This window comes from Cetorhinus maximus, chromosome 24 (genome assembly GCF_964194155.1).
Source record: "Cetorhinus maximus chromosome 24, sCetMax3.hap1.1, whole genome shotgun sequence".
Classification (NCBI taxonomy): domain Eukaryota; kingdom Metazoa; phylum Chordata; class Chondrichthyes; order Lamniformes; family Cetorhinidae; genus Cetorhinus; species Cetorhinus maximus.
The window spans coordinates 2,671,253-2,689,928 of NC_135902.1; the positions used below are offsets into that span (position 1 = coordinate 2,671,253).

The 18,676-nt window shown below is 43.2% G+C and overlaps 1 protein-coding gene across 1 annotated transcript in view; it reads left to right on the forward strand.

The window, feature by feature from the left end:
- fbxw10 (F-box and WD repeat domain containing 10) overlaps positions 1–18,676 on the forward strand; it is a 62,045-nt gene that overhangs the window by 31,441 nt on the left and 11,928 nt on the right. Inside the window, exons 5-10 of the mRNA XM_078570673.1 lie at positions 606–716; positions 6,400–6,503; positions 7,752–7,955; positions 8,069–8,190; positions 13,728–13,876; positions 15,755–15,897. Coding sequence (XP_078426799.1) covers positions 606–716; positions 6,400–6,503; positions 7,752–7,955; positions 8,069–8,190; positions 13,728–13,876; positions 15,755–15,897 — 833 coding nt within the window. The remainder of the gene's footprint in view (positions 1–605; positions 717–6,399; positions 6,504–7,751; positions 7,956–8,068; positions 8,191–13,727; positions 13,877–15,754; positions 15,898–18,676) is intronic.

Sequence of the window (18,676 nt, forward strand, 5' to 3'; positions counted from 1 at the left end):
GGGTCATTAATTGATTTGTACTGCCTAGTTCGATATTGTTCTGGGTTTTAACGGAGAGCTGTAGTTGGTACACAGAAGATAGGAATTACCTCAGTGATGTGGTGGCACAATGTGGTGAGATGTAGCTCAGCTCACTCCTTCATATTCACAAGTGTCTTATCTTGGCTGGGAAGACTGGAGGAGACACTGATTAAGGACTGTGTGGGTTCGCAGACAGCGAGGGAGTGAATACCATAAGCTCCCAGTGTTTGGCTACAAAACATGACTGACAATAATATGGGGACAGATTATTTTCCTGTTCTTGGTGCAAAATTAAAGCAAAAGTTTAAAAAAAAAGTGAAAAAAAATGAACGTGTAAGTTATAAATGGAACATGCTTTAATTACTCAGTAAGATCTCTACCATCTGAAAAGATGGATTAATGTTTCAGCGAACAAGCTTTTGATGTAAAACATCCAACTATTTCTTCAGCTGCTGGTGAATCTACTGGTTATTTCCAGAATTGCCTGCAACATTAACAGATTTTTGTTTCAGCAAGAATAAATTGAGAAAATAATACATTTCAAAGCGATTGCTGTTTTCCTCATTATATATTTATTTTCACAGGAAAGAGCACCACAAAATGTTAACATTGCATATGCAAAAATCTGTCAGATTCCAGTACCAAGAGTAGATGAGAAGGGATTCACCGCACCAACACAAAGTTTTGGAAAAAAGGTATTTAGTTTTGCAGAAAGGTGTTGACAACAATGAAGTATATTTGCCTAAATTACATATTGTAAAAGATGAAATGTATATGTTACCGGTAAAATACTCCCTTATCATTTTGTTTTATGCATTAATACAGCTGGTCAAAATGAAGCTGGGAAAAATATCTTTAAATAACATTCCTCTCCTCCCTAAAATTAATGAGTGAAGGGGGCAGAGAATGCTGAGTGATGAAGGTTCCTTTTGAAGGTCATTCACAATTTGCTTAAAAAAAACACTTGATTTTACCCAGAAAGTGACATTAACAAGAATCCATAGCTAGTTTTAAAACAGCTTCACACTGCATTTATAGACAGGCTAATGGATGATTGGATATTAAAGCAGTTGTAAACCGAGGAGGTATTCAGTAACACCCCAAATCCCCAATGTTTTATTTCTGCCACTGACACCCATCCTTTATAACAGAAGCCTGGGAGTGTTTATATTTAATCAGCTTGATAGGATAGCCTGTACAAACAATACTGTTAAAAATAACTCACCATCTATCAGTTTGGTAATTAAGCAAGAAGTCTGAACTCTCTCAGTTCTTACACACACATTCAGCTGGAATATCAGTCAACATGCAGGGCTGTTTAAAAAATGTTCCATGAGCTATATGCACCCTTTTTGCTGCTGCTGGTTGTAAGATACACATGTGTGTAGATGAATTGTTCACTGTGGCTTTGCAGTTACCTGCTAAAGGGTTTTTTTTTTGCTATCCCAATTTCTCCACCATTGTCAATTTGAATGCAGTGAAGGAACTATGACTACACATAACTTAAATCCCACCTCATTAACTGGGTAGCAAGCGTACTTTTGTAATAGCGAGAAAAAAAAAACAAAACAGTATTATGGTGAGTTTCTTTTAAAACGTTAATAATAGCATATCATTGTTTGGCTTTTTGTCATCTACATTTTATTTCAAGACACCAAGCATTACAAGCAGATTGCAAGTTGAAACTGGCATACTGGCAGATATTTAACAATACTGCTCCTTTAATGTGCAAATAAGCAGCTCATCTTTCAGCACCTGAGATCTCTAATTCCAAACCATGTAGTTGTTCACCATCTAGTGGTAAATTATTGCAATAGCTTACTATTGGATTCAAAGAGTGAAAGAATTACTCTCCATTTCACTATTTGATCCCCCCCCCTCCACCCGCCCAACATGTCAAATGCCTAAAATATATTCCAGAGGAAACAAAAAAACTATTTAAAAAAAATCCAGAAAAAAAGAAAAATGTTTTTGGCGGTTTAATCTGCTCCAGGCTTCTGCTAGTGCTAACCACGACTTCGATGCTGGAAGGCGCAAGAGAGCAATTGGTATAAATTAAATAGAAGTTCAAGACAAGTCAAAGAACCTTAAATAAATAAATCTCCAAGGATGAATGGAGTCTAGCATTGGCTACTAGGAAAGACAAAGAGTGACTTTTTTTCAGTGTAAATAATCGCTTTAACAGTCAATAAACACAGGGGAGGTGGTAATGACTCAGACTATCTGAAGAATCAGACACAGGTGATTACAGACCTAAGATTAAAGTAAAATACTGCGGATGCTGGAAATCAGAAACAAAAACAAAACTAAAAATTGCTGGAAAATCTCAGCAGGTCTGACAGCACCTGTGGAGAGAAAGACCGAGTTAAGGTATCGAATCTGTATGACTCTTCTTCAGATTGCACACCTAGTCAGCTTTCATTATAACAACACTTACTCGTATTTATATAGCACCTTGAACATCAAAAAAAAAATAGCTCAAGGGACTTCACAGAATTATCATCAGATAAATTGGACATTGAGCCAAAAAAAAGGGAGATCTTAGTGAGGTGACTAAAAGCTTGGCTGAAGAGGTGGGCCGAGGAAAGTGTTACTGGAGGTGGAGAGGCTGAGGGGTTTAGGGAGGGAGGTCCAGAGTATGGGGCCTAGGCATTAGGTAGAATAATGAAATTCATCAGGAATCGACTACTTGTTTGATGTCCGGCAAGTGTTTAGCGGTATTACCCAGAGCTCAGTGTTGGGTACCAGACCATTTCTAATTTACAAGAAGAACCTGGATTCAACTGATCAAATTTGCAAATGGCTGAATCCAAGGGAAACTAATAATTGGGTTACGGGGAAAGATTTTTACATCCCTGGTGGTGGGGAATGGAGGCAAACGGGAATGGAATTCCACACCAATTTCCCAGAGGTGGGATATGGTTTCGGCCAGCAGTGGGTAGCTAACTGAGCTTATTAAGGGCCACTTATAAGTCTAATTGTTGGAGGCCAACTGGGATTCTTAAGTTGGTCTCTGGGTCCTCACAGGCAGCAGGGGTTAGTTAAGCTGCCTGGAGGCAGCCTGGTTGAGTGGGTTGGAAGCAGTTCTCCAGGCAAACATGGAGGCCTTCTCTGATTGCTTGGATGCAGCAGCAGCCTCAGGCTACCCTGTGCAGGGGGTCCAAACACTCCCCACCACCACGCCCCACTGTAATGGCCAGGCTGCAAAGGCCATTTTAAAACATTTTACATTTGAATAAGTTGGAGAAAGGGCTGCTCCATTTTTGGGGGCATCCTCTCTCCTATCTGCCCAAGGCACCCTGCTGCTGCTGCTAAGCTAGAAGGCCTCCTTTTGGACCTCCAGCTTAGAGAGCCCACCCATACTCCTTAAGTAGGTGGTGAGCCACCCTCTAGCCATTAATGGGCTGGTCCACAGAAAGCCACAGGTGAATGATTGTTTCCCACACAGTGTGTAAGAGAGCACTCCAAGGTCTCTCAATTCCTCAACTCCTCTCAACAACTTTCTGTTTGAGTATTCGCTCGCTTTGTTTGTCCTCCCCAAATGCATTACCTCACACTTTACCAGACTGAATTCTGTTTGCCACTTCTCCGCCCACTCAACCAAACCACTGATATCATTCTGGGGTCAACAGCTATCCTCTTCACTATTTGTGTCATATGCAGACTTTCCAATCATGCCTCCCACATTTTAAGTCTAAATCATTAATATATACAACAAGCAGCAAGGGCCCCAACACTGAGCCCTGTGGAACACCACTGGAAACCATTTTCCATTCGCAAAAACGTCCATCGACCATTACCCTTTGTTTCCTGTCGCTGAGCCAATTTTGGGTCCAATCTGCCACCTTCCGCTGTATCCTATGGGATCTCACTTTCCTGACCAGTCTGCCATGTGGGACCTTGTCAGATGCCTTACTGAAATCCATGTAGACAACATCCACCACACTACCCTCATCAATCCTCCTTGTTACTTCCTCAAAAAATTCTATTAAGTTAGTAAGACACGATCTACTTCTAACAAAACCATGTTGACTATCCCTGATCAATCCATGTCTTTCTAAGCAACAGTTTATCCTGTCTCTCAGAATTGATTCCAATAATTTGCCCACCACTGAAGTCAGGCTGACCGGCCTATAACTTCCTGGCTTATCCCCCGCACCCTTTTTAAATAACGGTACAACATTCACAGACCTCCAATCCTCTAGGATCTCACCTGTATCTACTGAGGATTGGAAAGTGATCCTCAGTGCATCTGCTACTTCTTTCCTGGCTTCCTTTAACAGCCTGGGATACAATCCATCCAGCCCTGGTGATCTATCCACCTTTAAGGATACCAGTCCCTCCAATACTTCCTGTCTTACTATGCTTTCACACTCCTCCTCACTAACTAGAATGTCTGCATCATCCGTCTCCTTAGTGAAGACAGAAAGTACTCATTGAGAACCCTGCCCACATCTTCAGCATCAACGCACAAGTTACCATGTACATCTCTGACAGGCCCTATCCTTTCCTTAGTTATTCTCTTGCTCTTAATGTACCAGTAAAACACCTTAGGAGAAGCCAGGGAACTACAGATCAGTGAGTCTCACGTTAGTGGTAGGGAAACTATTGGAGAAAATTCTGAAGGAGAGAATCTATCTCCACTTGGAGAGGCAAGGTTTGATCAGGGATAGTCAGCATGGCTTTTGTCAGAGGGAGGTCATGCCTAACAAATTTGATTGAATTTTTGAGGAGGTGACCAGGTGTGTAGATGAGGGTAGTGCAGTTGATGTAGTTTATATGGATTTCAGCAAAGCCTTTGACAAGGTCCCACATGGGAGACTTATAAAGAAGGCAAATGCACATGGGATACAGGGTAATTTGATAAGGTGGATTCAAAATTGGCTTAGTTGTAGGAGGCAGAGGGTGATGACAGAAGGATGTTTTAGTGACTGGAAGCCAGTGTCCAGTGGTGTACCACAAGGATCTGTGCTGAGTCCCCTATTATTCGTCATTTATATAAACAACATAGATGACTATGTAGGGGGTAGGATTAGGAAGTTTGCGGATGACACAAAGATTGGCCAGGTGGTTAACAGTGAGGTTGAGTGTCTTGGGCTACAGGAAGTTATAGACGGGATGGTCAAATGGGCAGATAAGTGGCAGATGGAATTTAACCCTGAGAAGTGTGAGGTGATACACTTTGGAAGGAGTAATTTGACAAGGAAGTATGCAATGAACGGCATGACACTAGGAAGTTCTGAGGAACAAAGGGACCTTGGTGTGTGTGTCCATAGATCTCTGAAGGTGGAGGGGCCTGTTAGTGGGGTGGTGAAAAAGGCATATGGGACACTTGCCTTTATCAATCGAGGCATAGATTACAAACGTAGGGAGGTCATGTTGGAGTTGTATAGAACCTTGGTGAGGCCACAGCTGGAGTACTGTGTGCAGTTCTGGTTGCCACATTATAAGAAGGATGTGATTGCACTGGGGGGGGGTGCAGAGGAGATTCACCAGGATGTTGCCTGGGATAAAACATTTAAGTTATGAAGAGAGGTTGGATAGACTTGGGTTGTTTTTGTTGGAGCAGAGAAGACTGAGGGGTGATCTGATCGAGGTGTACAAGATTATGAGGGGCATGGCCAGGGTGGATAGGGAGCAGCTGTTTCCCTTAGTTGAAGGGTCAGTCACGAGGGGGCATAAGTTTAAGGTGAGGGGCAGGAGGTTTAGGGGGGATGTGAGGGAAAACCTTTTTACCCAGAGGGTGGTGAGGGTCTGGAATGCGCTGCCTGGGAGGGTGGTGGAGGCGGGTTGCCTCACATCCTTTAAAAAGTACCTGGATGAGCACTTGGCACGTCATAACATTCAAGGCTATGGGCCAAGTGCTGGTAAATGGGATTAGGTAGGTAGGTCAGGTGTTTCTCACATGTAGGTGCAGACTCGATGGGCCAAAGGGCCTCTTCTGCACTCTGTGATTTTCTTTGATTTTACTTGCCAATATTTTTTCCTATCCTCTCTTTCCTATCTTCTATGGTGGCGCAGTGTCATGTTTTGTTTTATAATGCTCCTGTGAAGCATTTTGGGACATTTCATTACATTAAAGGAGCTATATGAATATAAATTATTGAGTTGTTGAGGTGTTGTTTGTTTGTTAATCCTCCTATGAAGCACCTGGGTATGTCTTGCTACACTAAAGGTAGTGCATAATGCAAGCTGTTGACCAATAACTGATTCCAGTAGACTATTATTCTTTGTAAACATGCAAGCTATTAAGGAGGTTAGATGAGAAACTATTTCTCATCAATGTTATCTCCATCATGCTTGCCACATCTTATATCTAAGGAAATTGAGTGAAACCTGATACTTTAACACTGTTAAATGTGATGTGTTTAATATTAGATTGGATTAGGAGCATCATATTCTGAAATCCAAACAGACATGGTACAGATGGAGGAAAGAAATGTTTACTGTGGTCCTTACAATATAAAAGTCATCAGACAACAGTATGTAATAACTGTATCAAACATAAACATTTTCTTTTCATTTATAACTCTCTTAATAATTTTGTCACGTTACATGGTTGTGGTTAAAAATGAAGCATGGAGCCCTTTTTTTGTCATAAGAGTTAAACAATGTTTTATTTCCGTAAGTTTACATTTAAAAGCTGAGGCACTAAATATTGTCTGTACTGAGGGAGGTCATTTGAATCCAACATCCAGCCCGGGATAGGATTTTCCTGGAAAGACAAGAGTCCTATTACCTGCCTGAAAGTGGGAGAAATCTCACAATCAGCTGGTGGTAGGACATGTGGTGGAATTTTCCCTGTGTGGTCAATTAAGTGGACGGCCCCTAACCCCCAAGAGCTGCTGGCCCAATCAGAGGGCTGATAGCTCAGTAGTGCCACCAACAGCGGTGGCCATTGCTATGAATGCAGCTGCGTGGAGAGGACACCTCCAAGGCAGGGTGCCCTCAAAGAGGGGTAAGTGGTTTGTGGGTTGCTGGGGCTAGACAGGCCCTGGCAATAGGGTTTGGGGTTTGCAGTGCACCAGTGATGCCATTGTTGCGCGGGTGACCCATTGCTCTTGAGGTGGGGGCCTTCTGTGTGCCACAGAGTATCATATCCCCCCCCCCCCCAAACCCTGGGGGGGCTGCCAGATTTCACTGGGCAGTCTCCCCATACCATGGCTGGTCCCCACAATGTGGGCAGAAGTTAGCGGAGGTGGGAAGTGGCCCTTAATTGGCTGTTTAAGTAGCTTGCCTGGCCTCCCAGCTGTCACGCTTCCCACCCTGCAGCCCTTCCCCAAAGAACCGAGAAAATTCTAGCCATTATCCTTCTTTGTTATCAATCTTTTGGGTCAATGTGTCTTTTGGATGTCTTATTAATTTAATTTAATAATTTTCTTTGTTTCCTTGACCTTTCTTCTTTCTGATACTTCACTTTCCCAGTGTTAGAGGTTTGGGTTTGCCACATGTATCTACTGGTGCTCAGGGGTGTTTTCACTCCTTTTTCAGCGATCCGGTTGCCTGCCTTTTAATCGAAGGATAACATTTGTTAAGTTTAGATCCTCTGTAAAATTCACACCAATAGAGGCACAGGACCAGGAACAAAAAAAAGGTCAATGGGACAATTTAACTAAACCCCATTGAAATTATTTGACGCGGGTAACTTTCCAGGGAAAACGAGAGAAAATGATGACAAACATAAAATTAAAGCACTAAATGTCTAACCATTCCTGTCTTTCATTACTCAGTACTGACGCTCGCAGGGTAATCCACTATGATGGGGGACAAATGATCGCTGTGGGTTCATCGGATGGAAGAATAAGATTTTTGGATTCCAATCATTCCAAAGACATTTCCCTTATAATGCAGGGGCATACCGGACGCATCAAGTCAGTGTTTCTCAGTGAGGAAAATGGCTTTTTACTGAGTGGAAGTTATGACCTCAACATCAGGTGGGAGTTAAAATATTTTCTTGCACATTTCTTAGCAATTACTTGGCTCCTGAGTATGAAATATGACTAATTTTACCAAAAAGATCTACTTTTCATTGATTGGTCAATTTTAGACGGTGGGATCTGAAGACTGCATCATGCATGAACATCTACCGTGGTCACTTGGGAATTATTACCTGTCTTGACCTGCACAAGGACATATTTGCGTCAGCAGGAATGGACAATAAGGCCAAAGGTTAGACAAACTGCGGGTGTAATTTGAACCAATTTCGCCAGGCGGGAGAAACACAGAATCGGGTAGAATATCAGTTTTCCACCCCACTCAATATCACACTCTTTTTAGACTTCAGTGGAAACAAAAATTGGTCAGGGTTTTAAATCAGCTTTGTACACAATCCCATCAATCTCTTGCCGGACAGGTTAGAGTAAAATTTGTCCCTGCAGGTGTATCTTATAAAAAAAACAAGCTGATGCATCCCTAAGTTCCAATGAAGAATCCCACCCAATGCATTAACTTTGCCCAATATTCACCAGGTTAATTCCTGAAATAAGAGGGTTTTCCAAAATTGAGAAGTTGAGCTGGTTGGGAGTGTCCTCTCTGGAGTTTAGAAGAATGAGAGGTAACTTCATTGAAACATATGAGATCCTGAGAGGTCTTGTCAGGGTAGACACCAAGAGGCCATTTATCCTGGCTGGAGAGTCAAGAATATAGGGTCATAGACTCAGGATAAGGGGTTGGCCATTCAGGACTGAGATGAGGAAACCTTTCTTCACTCAGAGGGTGGCAAATCTTGGAATTCTCTACCCCAGAGGGCTATGGATGCTCAGTCATTGAGTAAATTCAAGGCTGAGATCAGTAGATTTTTGAACTGCGGGAACAACGTAATGTGGGGCTGGGGCGTAAAAGTGGGAATCATAGTGGTGAAGTGTTGAAGCATGCAGGAGGCAGGTAAGGCCCGTGAGGGGATTAGTTGGAGAAAACAAAGCAGTGAGGCAGAAAAGTCCCATATAAGTAGTGGGAGACTAATTGAGGTAAAAAGGCACTTATCTTCCATTAGCATATCCTTGGCTGTGATTTAACAATGACTCCAAATTGAACACACAGTGAACAGGGATCCCAGGCTGTCTATTAACTGGCCGATAAAAGCTGGTGGCCTTCAGGCGAGGTCACATCCTTGACTGGAAGGTCAGCCATTTTATGGCTGCAATCTCTGTAATCTGCAGGCAAGAGAAGGTGCGAGAAGCATTGTTGGGGAGGGGCTGCTCCCAGAAGCTGAGGGGAAGACCTCTGTAGGGGAGAGGCTGAACAGAGAGACAAAAGCTCCGAAGCTGGACACGGTATCCAAGCAAAATGGCCCAAGAAGGGGGAATCTTCCGGGAATGGGAATCATACACCCAAAATATTACCATGAACGGTGGAAGGAACGCCCAGCGGAAGGAAGATCCAGGCAACAGAGGCTGTATGACTGGGGTAGCAGGAGCACCAAGAGGTGCAGGCTGTGGTTGGCCAGGATCCACCAGGATCTGCCAGGATCCACCAGGACACCATGGGAGCCAATCCAGTGGAGAGAACATCCCTTGTTCAAGAATATTCAGAACGCAAACCAACTACCTGCAGTTGTGAGAGTGACAGTGCCGGAGAAGCATCCCCCTCTCCAGGGAGTCACTGCTGCAGGACAACCTGAGTCCAGTGGGGTTGGGTGGGCATCCGAAGCCAGTCGCATTAAAGATCACCGCCGCATTAAATTTTTATCCATTTGGATCTGTTCAGGGAACTACTGGAGATGTGTGGGACATACAGGCAGCTACATCAGGGAAGTCACAAATGCTCCAGTTAAAAGGACTGGAGAGTTTGCATTTCCATATGTAGCTGGACAGCCAGGCAGAGAGGCCTGTCGGCTTTGAGGCAATTGCAGGCTTCCCTGTGTGCAGGGTTGATGGATTGCACACCCGTAACCATCAAAGCTCCGTCAGACTAGTCTACAGCCTTCATCAATAGGAAGGGGTTCTGTTCGATTCATGTGGAGCGGTTACATGACCTACATGGTGTGTGCCCATTTCCTGGGAAGCACTCGCCACTCGTTTATCCTCCGGCTGTTGCAACTGCCATATCTGTTTGATCTCAATGGATCGATTCTCAGCAAACCCCTCTCACCATGGCTATTAAAAGGAGTGAGAAAGCCTAGTGCTGAGACAGAGGCACAATAAAATGCCTGCCATGGCTCGACACAGGCCACAATAGAGAAGACAGTCGACCTTGTGGACATAAGGTTCTAGTGCCTAGACTGTTTCGGGAGTGCTCAGAAGTATGGTCCAGCGAGACTTTGCAGGATCATTGTAGGTTGTTGCCCTCTTTGCAATCTCGCACAACAAAGGAGGGAGGCCTTGAATCCAGATGGGGTGCAGGAGACTGTGTTGTCCTCCTCTGATGAGGAGGACGTAGAGGAGGAGGCTGAGGAAGCAGGACATTACCATTTGATGCCTGCGCCAGAAGTCGGAGCCTTGGAGCAGTGTGCTAGGAAGGTTCATGAGAATCTCATTCAGACTCGATTCCTTTGTTCCTGAGGTTCCTGAAAGATCAGACATTCACCCACCACTGGAGATGTCTCCCCCAGATTTCCAACAATTCCACCATCCATCATACTGTCTCTCCATGCCACTGCCTCATCAAGGGAGATTGCCATGCAATGAAGTCACCACCACACAACTTATGACGCAAAAGACTTATCATTTAGAAGCCACATGGAAACTGGATCAATGAACCAGATTGAAACCTGCCACCAATTTAATCACACACAGAAGCAACACACTAATATTGGAGGCATATTCACCCAAGCCACCATGGTGCAACTATCATCTGCCAAAAATGCTTCCGATTGCTGCAATGACATCCCTGCATCTGCAGCTGAGCTGGGATCATGTTGCTAGGCGTGATGCCCTGTTACCTGAGATGACCTTGGCGACTGTCCTCTGGTTGCTCGAGGCCTTGAAGGGCCCAGCATGCTAAGTGGCTCCCTCATCAGAGCAGAGGCACCCTCTGCAAACTCTTCCACTGGAGACAGTTGAGTCACTGGCAGAGGGGGAGGGGTGCACCTCTTCAAACTTGGAGCTCCATGAGACAAGCCCTCAGGTGTGACAGTCGGCAGTTCCTGCTTCCTCCCTGAGTAATGGCAGCTCCCTGGCTACCAAAGTGGGACATTGACCTGGCTTCGACTCCAGGCTTGACACCCTCCTCCCGCCTAGCCGACCTGCTGCACTGAGCTCATGCAGAGGCGATGGTTGTAGGTCTGACAGCCAAAGTGTTTTGCTGCATCTGGCTTTTCATGACATTCATTAACTTCTTCATGGAGGAAGCCATGTGCTCATACACCTGAGTTATGGTAGAACTCATGGTCTGGATTTACTGCTCCATGCATATCTGCACAATGCCTCTGGCAGCTCTGCCAGATATTCCCCTGTTCGGCACCAACTCCAGCAGATTCAATATGGTCGACATCAGAGGCCTATCATCAGCTTGGGGCCCAGCATAGGCCTGGCCTCCTACGGTCCTCTGACTATCAGGACCCTTGGTTGTCACAGCGTTCATCGTCTGCTCTTGCATATCAGTAATGTGCTGACTAGATTGTGAACCTGAGCCATATCACAACCACATTCCCACTGAGATGAATGTAACTGTGCTGGTGGATGGTGTGGGGGAGTGATGTGATGCTCTGATAAATGGACACCCTCCTCCCCAGAGCTGAAATGCAGTCTTTTAGCTGTGGCCACTACATGCGTCTCCGGCACCCTGAGACCTGCATGGAGTAATAAAGACAATTAGTCCAAGTGCCTTTGCAATCAAGCCTTCCATTTTTGTGTGTAGCGTGTCTCCTTTACACCCACAGGGTGACTCTGTGCTTCTCACTATCATCATCCATGACACTGATCTCTCTATCTGCGATGGAATGGTTTCTCTGCTTCCCGGCCTGCCCCTGAGCTTCCGTTTCCACCGAGGTTGATGTCCAGGTCTAGCGCACTTCCACCCATTTTGACCCTTTCCAGGGCATTGTGGGCCCATTTCTCCTGCAAGCAGAATGCCAAAGTGGACAATTATAATTTCTCCCCCTCCTCGCCTGGCATCCCTCAGGATCACGACGGGTCCTCTAACACGTGCCTCTCTCACATCCACTCTCTGCGATCTAGGAACAGCCCATCGACAAGAGGCAAAGGCCTGCAACCCATGTAGTGCTGTTACTCCAGAGGTCACTGCTCCCTTCTTTCTCCCTCCCCTCTTTGTCACCCACCATGTCTTGGACACAATGGCAGTCACATCCATGAACTGTGGTGATCAGACTCCTTCACTGAACTATTTGTGGCACTGCAGACAGTCTCGCTGCCTCTGAACCCATACATTAATTTTAAATGTTTTCACAGAGGATAAAGAATAATTGATTTATTCTATAATAGATGTTTCCAAGAATCATATGGCCAAATAATTCTGGTCAGAAATAAAGGTGCAGATGTGGACTGGTTATACCACATGCATCAGGCTCTTCCAAAATGTATTCGTATTTAACTTAATTGGTGATATAAAAGTGTTCTGGGTGCTTCCAATTTTTGGTGCCAGGAAAAATGTGGGATGGGTTAGATTTCAATAGTAAGGATAGATAGGGTACATGTCCCAGTCTCTACAGCTGAAAATACAACTTCTGATAATATGAACATTATGTCCTGAGACTAGTTATATCTTTATTTATAATGTTAGATCCCACTTATACAGCATTTAAGATAATGAACTCACTGGACTTCTAACTTACAAATAACAAAAATATTACATTTTGTAATTGTGAAACTAATCTCATTACATCTTGTGTAACTCAGTGACTCGATGATAAACAAATGATCATTCCTGAATCACTGAGATGCATGAGTTGTTTGGCAGTATAAGTGGTGCACAGCAAATGCTAGCAGGGATTCCATTAAACCTTTCGCTTTACCCCTCCTCAATCACATACCATGAAATGGAACTTTAACAGACGATGCTGGATCTGGGTTTTGGTAGAAATAAAAGCAGAAAGCGCTGGAAAAACTCAGCAGGACTGGCAGTACCTGTGGCCAGAGAAACAGAATTAATGTTTTGAGTCCAATATGACTCTTCAGAACTTATTGGTCTTGAAACGTTAACTCTGTTTCTCTCTTCACAGATGCTGCCAGACCTGTTGAGTTTTTCCAGCGCTTTGGTTTTATTTCAGATATCCAGCATCTGCAGTATTTTTATTATTCTGGGTTTTGATAGTGCTAGCTGAGAGTTGGAAAATGTCACACTTTTATATTATTTCTGTATATATTGTTAATGAATAAATAACCTGACAACACTGAAAGTTTACCTTTGAAAAATCAATTCTGTTTTCCCTCTTGTATATAATCCTGATCTAATTAAAAATGAATCTTAGTTTTCATTTCTCCACATTCCTGAATCTAGTGAATGTTACATAATTTGTGATTCAATGCAATGATTCATGTCTAATCTTTCACATTGAAACTTGTTAAAATGAGCTAGCATTACATGAGTCACTTTTTTAATATTGTCTTTATTAGCTATATAATCAATAATACACAAACTGAACATCTAGGTGTTATCTCTGGAAGTCCCAATCACTGTGAAATCCTGGTTAGAGCAGTGCATTCTCTGATGAATGCTTGTTTGCAATTCTTCTACTGGAGGTAGTAAATATTTGTTCATTGATAATTAATGAGCTTCATAATGTGTCTTTTTTTTTGCTTTGTCATTAGTGTGGGACGTTTACAAAGGAAAATGCCTTTGCAACTTCAGGCATGAAAGGCCGGTTCTGTCTGTGGTTATCAATGAGATGTATGTGGTGAGCGGATGTGAAAAGGGATTGGTCTATGTCTGGTGCATCAAACCTCCTTCATTAGTCAAGGTATTCAGAGCAGAATAGTGTGATGTAACTAACTATACCACCCCTGTGGTGTCTAGATCCCTTTTTTTTCTTCAATGTTGTGTCCTTCCTAGCGAGAAAGCAAAATCCTAGTGGAACATGAGGAAAGAAGGATTAATGCATGGTCTGTGCCTGGAGCTGGGAAAGCATCAGAAGGTGAGATCAACTTATTCTCATCCTGAGCTGCCTTAGCCAAGGAAAAACGGGGATCAACTAACAAACATGGCACATCCCTATCTACTTTATTATCCTTAACGACCGGATACTCCAAACCTTCACCAGAATAACTGCTCAGTGAGATCGCTCCTTTGCTTAACTTTCCTGCCAATGAATGACCTCATGTCAATGCTGAATTCGCCATGTTGCTCAAATGTGCAAAACCATATAAGATCTTCAATGTGTGCATCTGCAAATAGCGGGTATTTTATGCAGTGGCAATGGTAGGCAAGAGACGCCCATTGGGGTAAATTTTAACAGTTGGGCGGTTAATTGGGTGGCTAATGACAGAGCCTGCCAATAGTACCTCATTAACATATATGGGGTAGGTTACTGGTGTCAGTCAGGCATCCCTATGGAGCTCCTGGCTCAGAGGCAACATATATTCTGACCAAGAAAATGATAGATCCAATTGGCATGCTAATCATCAATCATGGGGGCTGCTGGGAGGGGTTGTAGCCCAGGTGGCACTGACCCACGTTACTCTTGTGGAATTGGCAGAAAATAATTTAAATTCTTACCTTTATGGGCTACTTCTGCTTCTGTAGTAGGTTTTACTGAGCATCCACAGCAGTCTTCCTGGCAAGGTAGTTAAAGTGACATTGGTACGTAGTAGGTCCCATTTTGCATAGATTAATGAGGCTCCTGTCTGATTCAGGTAGGACCTTGGCCGCTCAGAGAAAAGTCCCAAGCAAAATGGTGGCAGCACAGGTGGTAAGTTTACCACCTCCATTTTAACACCAGTTTCCACTGGTTGAATGGAGTTAAAACCTTCCCACTCTATTGAAAAGTGAATCAGTTATGAGAGGACGAAAGGTCATCGTTCTGAATATTGGGCTGGATTTTAGCACAGATGCTGAAGTCCTGCTGCTGGGGCCAAAAGCAGGAGGCGACCCTGCTTCAGCCAGCAGCGGGAGGCATATTCCCAATTAATTGGCCACCATCAAGTTTGCCGTTCCTGTTAAGAATGGCAGCCCACCCCCAAGAGCTGCTGGCTCAATCAGAGGGCCGGTAGCTCAGCAGCCTCAATAGTGCCATTGCTAGTGATGGTCATTGCTGGGGCTGCAGTTACAGGAAGAGGACGTATCAATGGCTGGTGGCGGCATCCCCTGCCCATGACATGGACAAAAGGCCCGTGGAGGAGGCAAGAGGCCCTTAATTGGCTGTGCAAGTAGCTCAACTGGGTTCCTGGTGCATGGCATGTCTACCAGCTTTCCTGCCATTGGCAAAATGGCATGGTGCCAGGCCTCCCATTTTGCCAGCCTTTCCAAATCCAGCCTGTCGCCAAGGGGCTGGTTAAATTCTGCTCATTTAACTCTGTTTTCTGCCTCCACAGATTTTGCCTGACCTACTGAGTATTTCCAGCATTTTCTCTTTTTATAATGGATGACAGTTTTGCATATTTCTTTAGGCATGGAATTAGAAAATCCTTCATAAATAGTCTCAAAACAATTCAGAATAAGAGTAAAAATGATCATCTACAAATAGAGGCAAATGTTATTACATGATAGAGTTGGGATCTAGACAATCTACCCAGTTCACTGTGCACCATAAAATACTGATTGTTTAAATTCATTCTGGCAGGGTTGATGTGATCACACTACTTTTCTTTTAATTGATGAATTTCCCTCTTTGATTATTCAGGTTCTGACTGGTCATACAGACTCAGTTACATGTGTGTCTTGTGACCAATGGCATTTGGTCAGTGGAAGCAAGGATAAAAACATTAAGGCCTGGAGTATGATTGGAAAATTTAGTGAATGTTTAATGACGTTCAAACATCCAAAGTGAGTAACTTCATAGGAAATAAGACATAAATAATGCATCATTATTCCAAACGCTTAACATTAAAAATAACTATTATCAAAAAGGGTGAGAAACAATCTTGACAATTTTTTTCCATGTGTAATAGATTAGATTTAATTTCTATTTTTTTTTGACTCTTCAAGTTTCAACACAATTTTTCAATGACAATTTTTCCATCTTTAATTAAAGCATGAGGTATTTTTGATTTTGCTTCAGTTTGCTTCTCCAATTAAAATTTTTAATGGACACATCGATATCAGAGCAAGCATTTCCTGTAATTTGAGCAAGCCGTTTGTGTGTCCACTGAATGCATTTGTTACACCTTCACTAACTCGGTTGTCTGAAGATTTGTAAATGGGTTGATTCTTCATAAGCAAAAATAGATATTCTTGCTGACCAGGTGTGAATCCTGCTCAGAACCGTTTAAACGTAACAGTGTGAATTGTATTTGTGAACAAAATGTTTGTCCGAAAACCCTACTCCAAGGAATTAAGGCGATACATACAGGTTCCTGAAACAATATTGGATTTATTCTGAATTCTAGTGATTAATCAGATAAAAAGCTAATTTTTAACTTGCTATTTGTGGCAATTATTCGATGTTCAATACCACTCCAAGGTTTCATCCTTTGCCTGTGCTAGGCGACTTAATCTCAGGCGGGGCAGCAGCACCAACGATGAAAATTATCTTAATACATTAGAACATTGAGAAACAAGACTCAACCAGATCCCTTCCTTCTGACCACCGAAGTAGGATTGCTGTTTGAGGACTGGATCAGGCTTGGCAGTAATACCATCCATGGGGAAAAATACCTTTCAAACTCTCCGTTCAAACTCTCGCATAAAAAAACAAGCGTTTAAATGAGTTAACAGAGAAGCCCATGGGCCCTATTACAGCCTAAATCAGTGCCTTTTGAAGAAAAGTTTGGGCTGGGCTTGAAGCAATAAATTAGAAAGATACCAATGGCATTTAAGATGTTTGTCTCAAATACTTTTCATGTTATGATAATATGTTTAGCAGCTCTTGTGGTGCAGTGGGTAGTGTTCCTCCCCCTGAGCCAGAAGCTCCAGGTTTGAGTCCCATCCCAGGACTTGATGGCCAAGGAAGGTGTGTTCATAAACCTGTAAATCCTTTCAATATGCCAATGGTAGGTAGTAAGAGTGGGAGAGTCTCCCAGTCAGCCATGCTTGATACAGAGTGGCGCCCCTCAAGCTATAGCTTCAGGCTAGTGACCTGTCCTAGGATTGTTTACAACTCAATCTCATCTTTCCCATCTCCTTCCATGCAGTGAGATGACAGCCAATATGCAGCTGGGTATTGGGTAGGTAAAATATGATCATCTTCTTCCACATCTGAGCAACATGGTCTCCCTCTTATGTACAGCCTGTCTCTTCACCTTCTCCTGAACTGTGTTTCTCTTTACTTCCTTCAATAAGTTCTCACTTGCTCTCTTCCTCTTTTTGCTCTTATTTCTCAAGGTCTCATCCCTTCTCTGTTTTGCTGATAGGGTAACTTTTAATTTCCTGCTTAATAGGTCTGTGTTTATCTATCCCTTCGTGGCTTCCCACCCTATCATTATGACCCCTTCCCCATTCATATGAACATATGAATTAGGAGTAGGCCACTCGGCCCTTCGAGCCTGCTCCGCCATTCAATAAGATCATAGTTGATCTGATTCTAACCTCAAATCCACGTTCCCTCCTACCCCGATAACCTTGCACTCCCTTGCTTACCAAGAATCTATCTAGCTCTGCCTTAAAAATATTCAAAGACTCTATTTCCACTGCCTTTTGAGGAAGAGAATTCTAAAGATTCACAATCCTCAGCAAAAAATACTTTCCTCATCTCTGCCTTAAATGGGTGACCCCTAGTTCTAGATTCTCCCACAAGAGAAAACATCCTCTCCACACCCAGCCAGTCAAGACCCCTCAGGATGTTAAAAGTTTCAATCAAGTCGCCTCTTACTCTTCTAAATTCAAGCCTAGCCTGTTCTGCCTTTCTTCATAAGGCAACTCGCCCATTCCTGGTATTAGTCTAGTAAACCTTCTGAACTGCTTCTAATGCATTTACACCCTTCCTTAAATAAGGAGACCAAAACTGTACACAGTACTCCAGGTGTGGTCTCACCAATGCCCTGTATAAGTGAAGCATAACCTCCCTTTTATGTTTAATTCCCCTAGTAATAAATAATAACATTCTATTAGCGTTCCTAATTATTTGCTATACCTGCATGCTAGCCTTTTGTGATTCATGCACTAGAATACCCAGAGCCCTCTGAATCTCAGAGCTCTGCAATTTCTCAGCATTTAGAAAATTTGTTTCTTTTTTCTTCTTCCTGACAAAATGGACAATTTCCCATTTTCCCATATTGTACTCCATTTGCCAGATCTTTGCCCATTCACTTAACCTATTTATATCCTTTTGTAGCCTCCTTGTGTCCTCTTCACAACTTACTTTCCTACCTATCTTTGTGTCGTCAGCAAATTTAACGATCATACCTTTGGTCCCTTCATCCAAGCCATTTGTATAAATTGTAAAGAATTGAGGCCCCAGCACTGATCCCTGTGGCACACGACTCATTACATCCTGCTAACCAGAAAAAGACCCTTTTATGTCTCCTCTCTATTTCCTGTTAACTAGCCAATCTTCTCTCTGTGCCAATATGTTACCCCCTACACCATGAGCTTTTATTTTCCACAATGACCCAACAATTCCTTCCTTGATCAGAGCCTCGTTTGTTTTCTCTCAGCATCAGCTCAG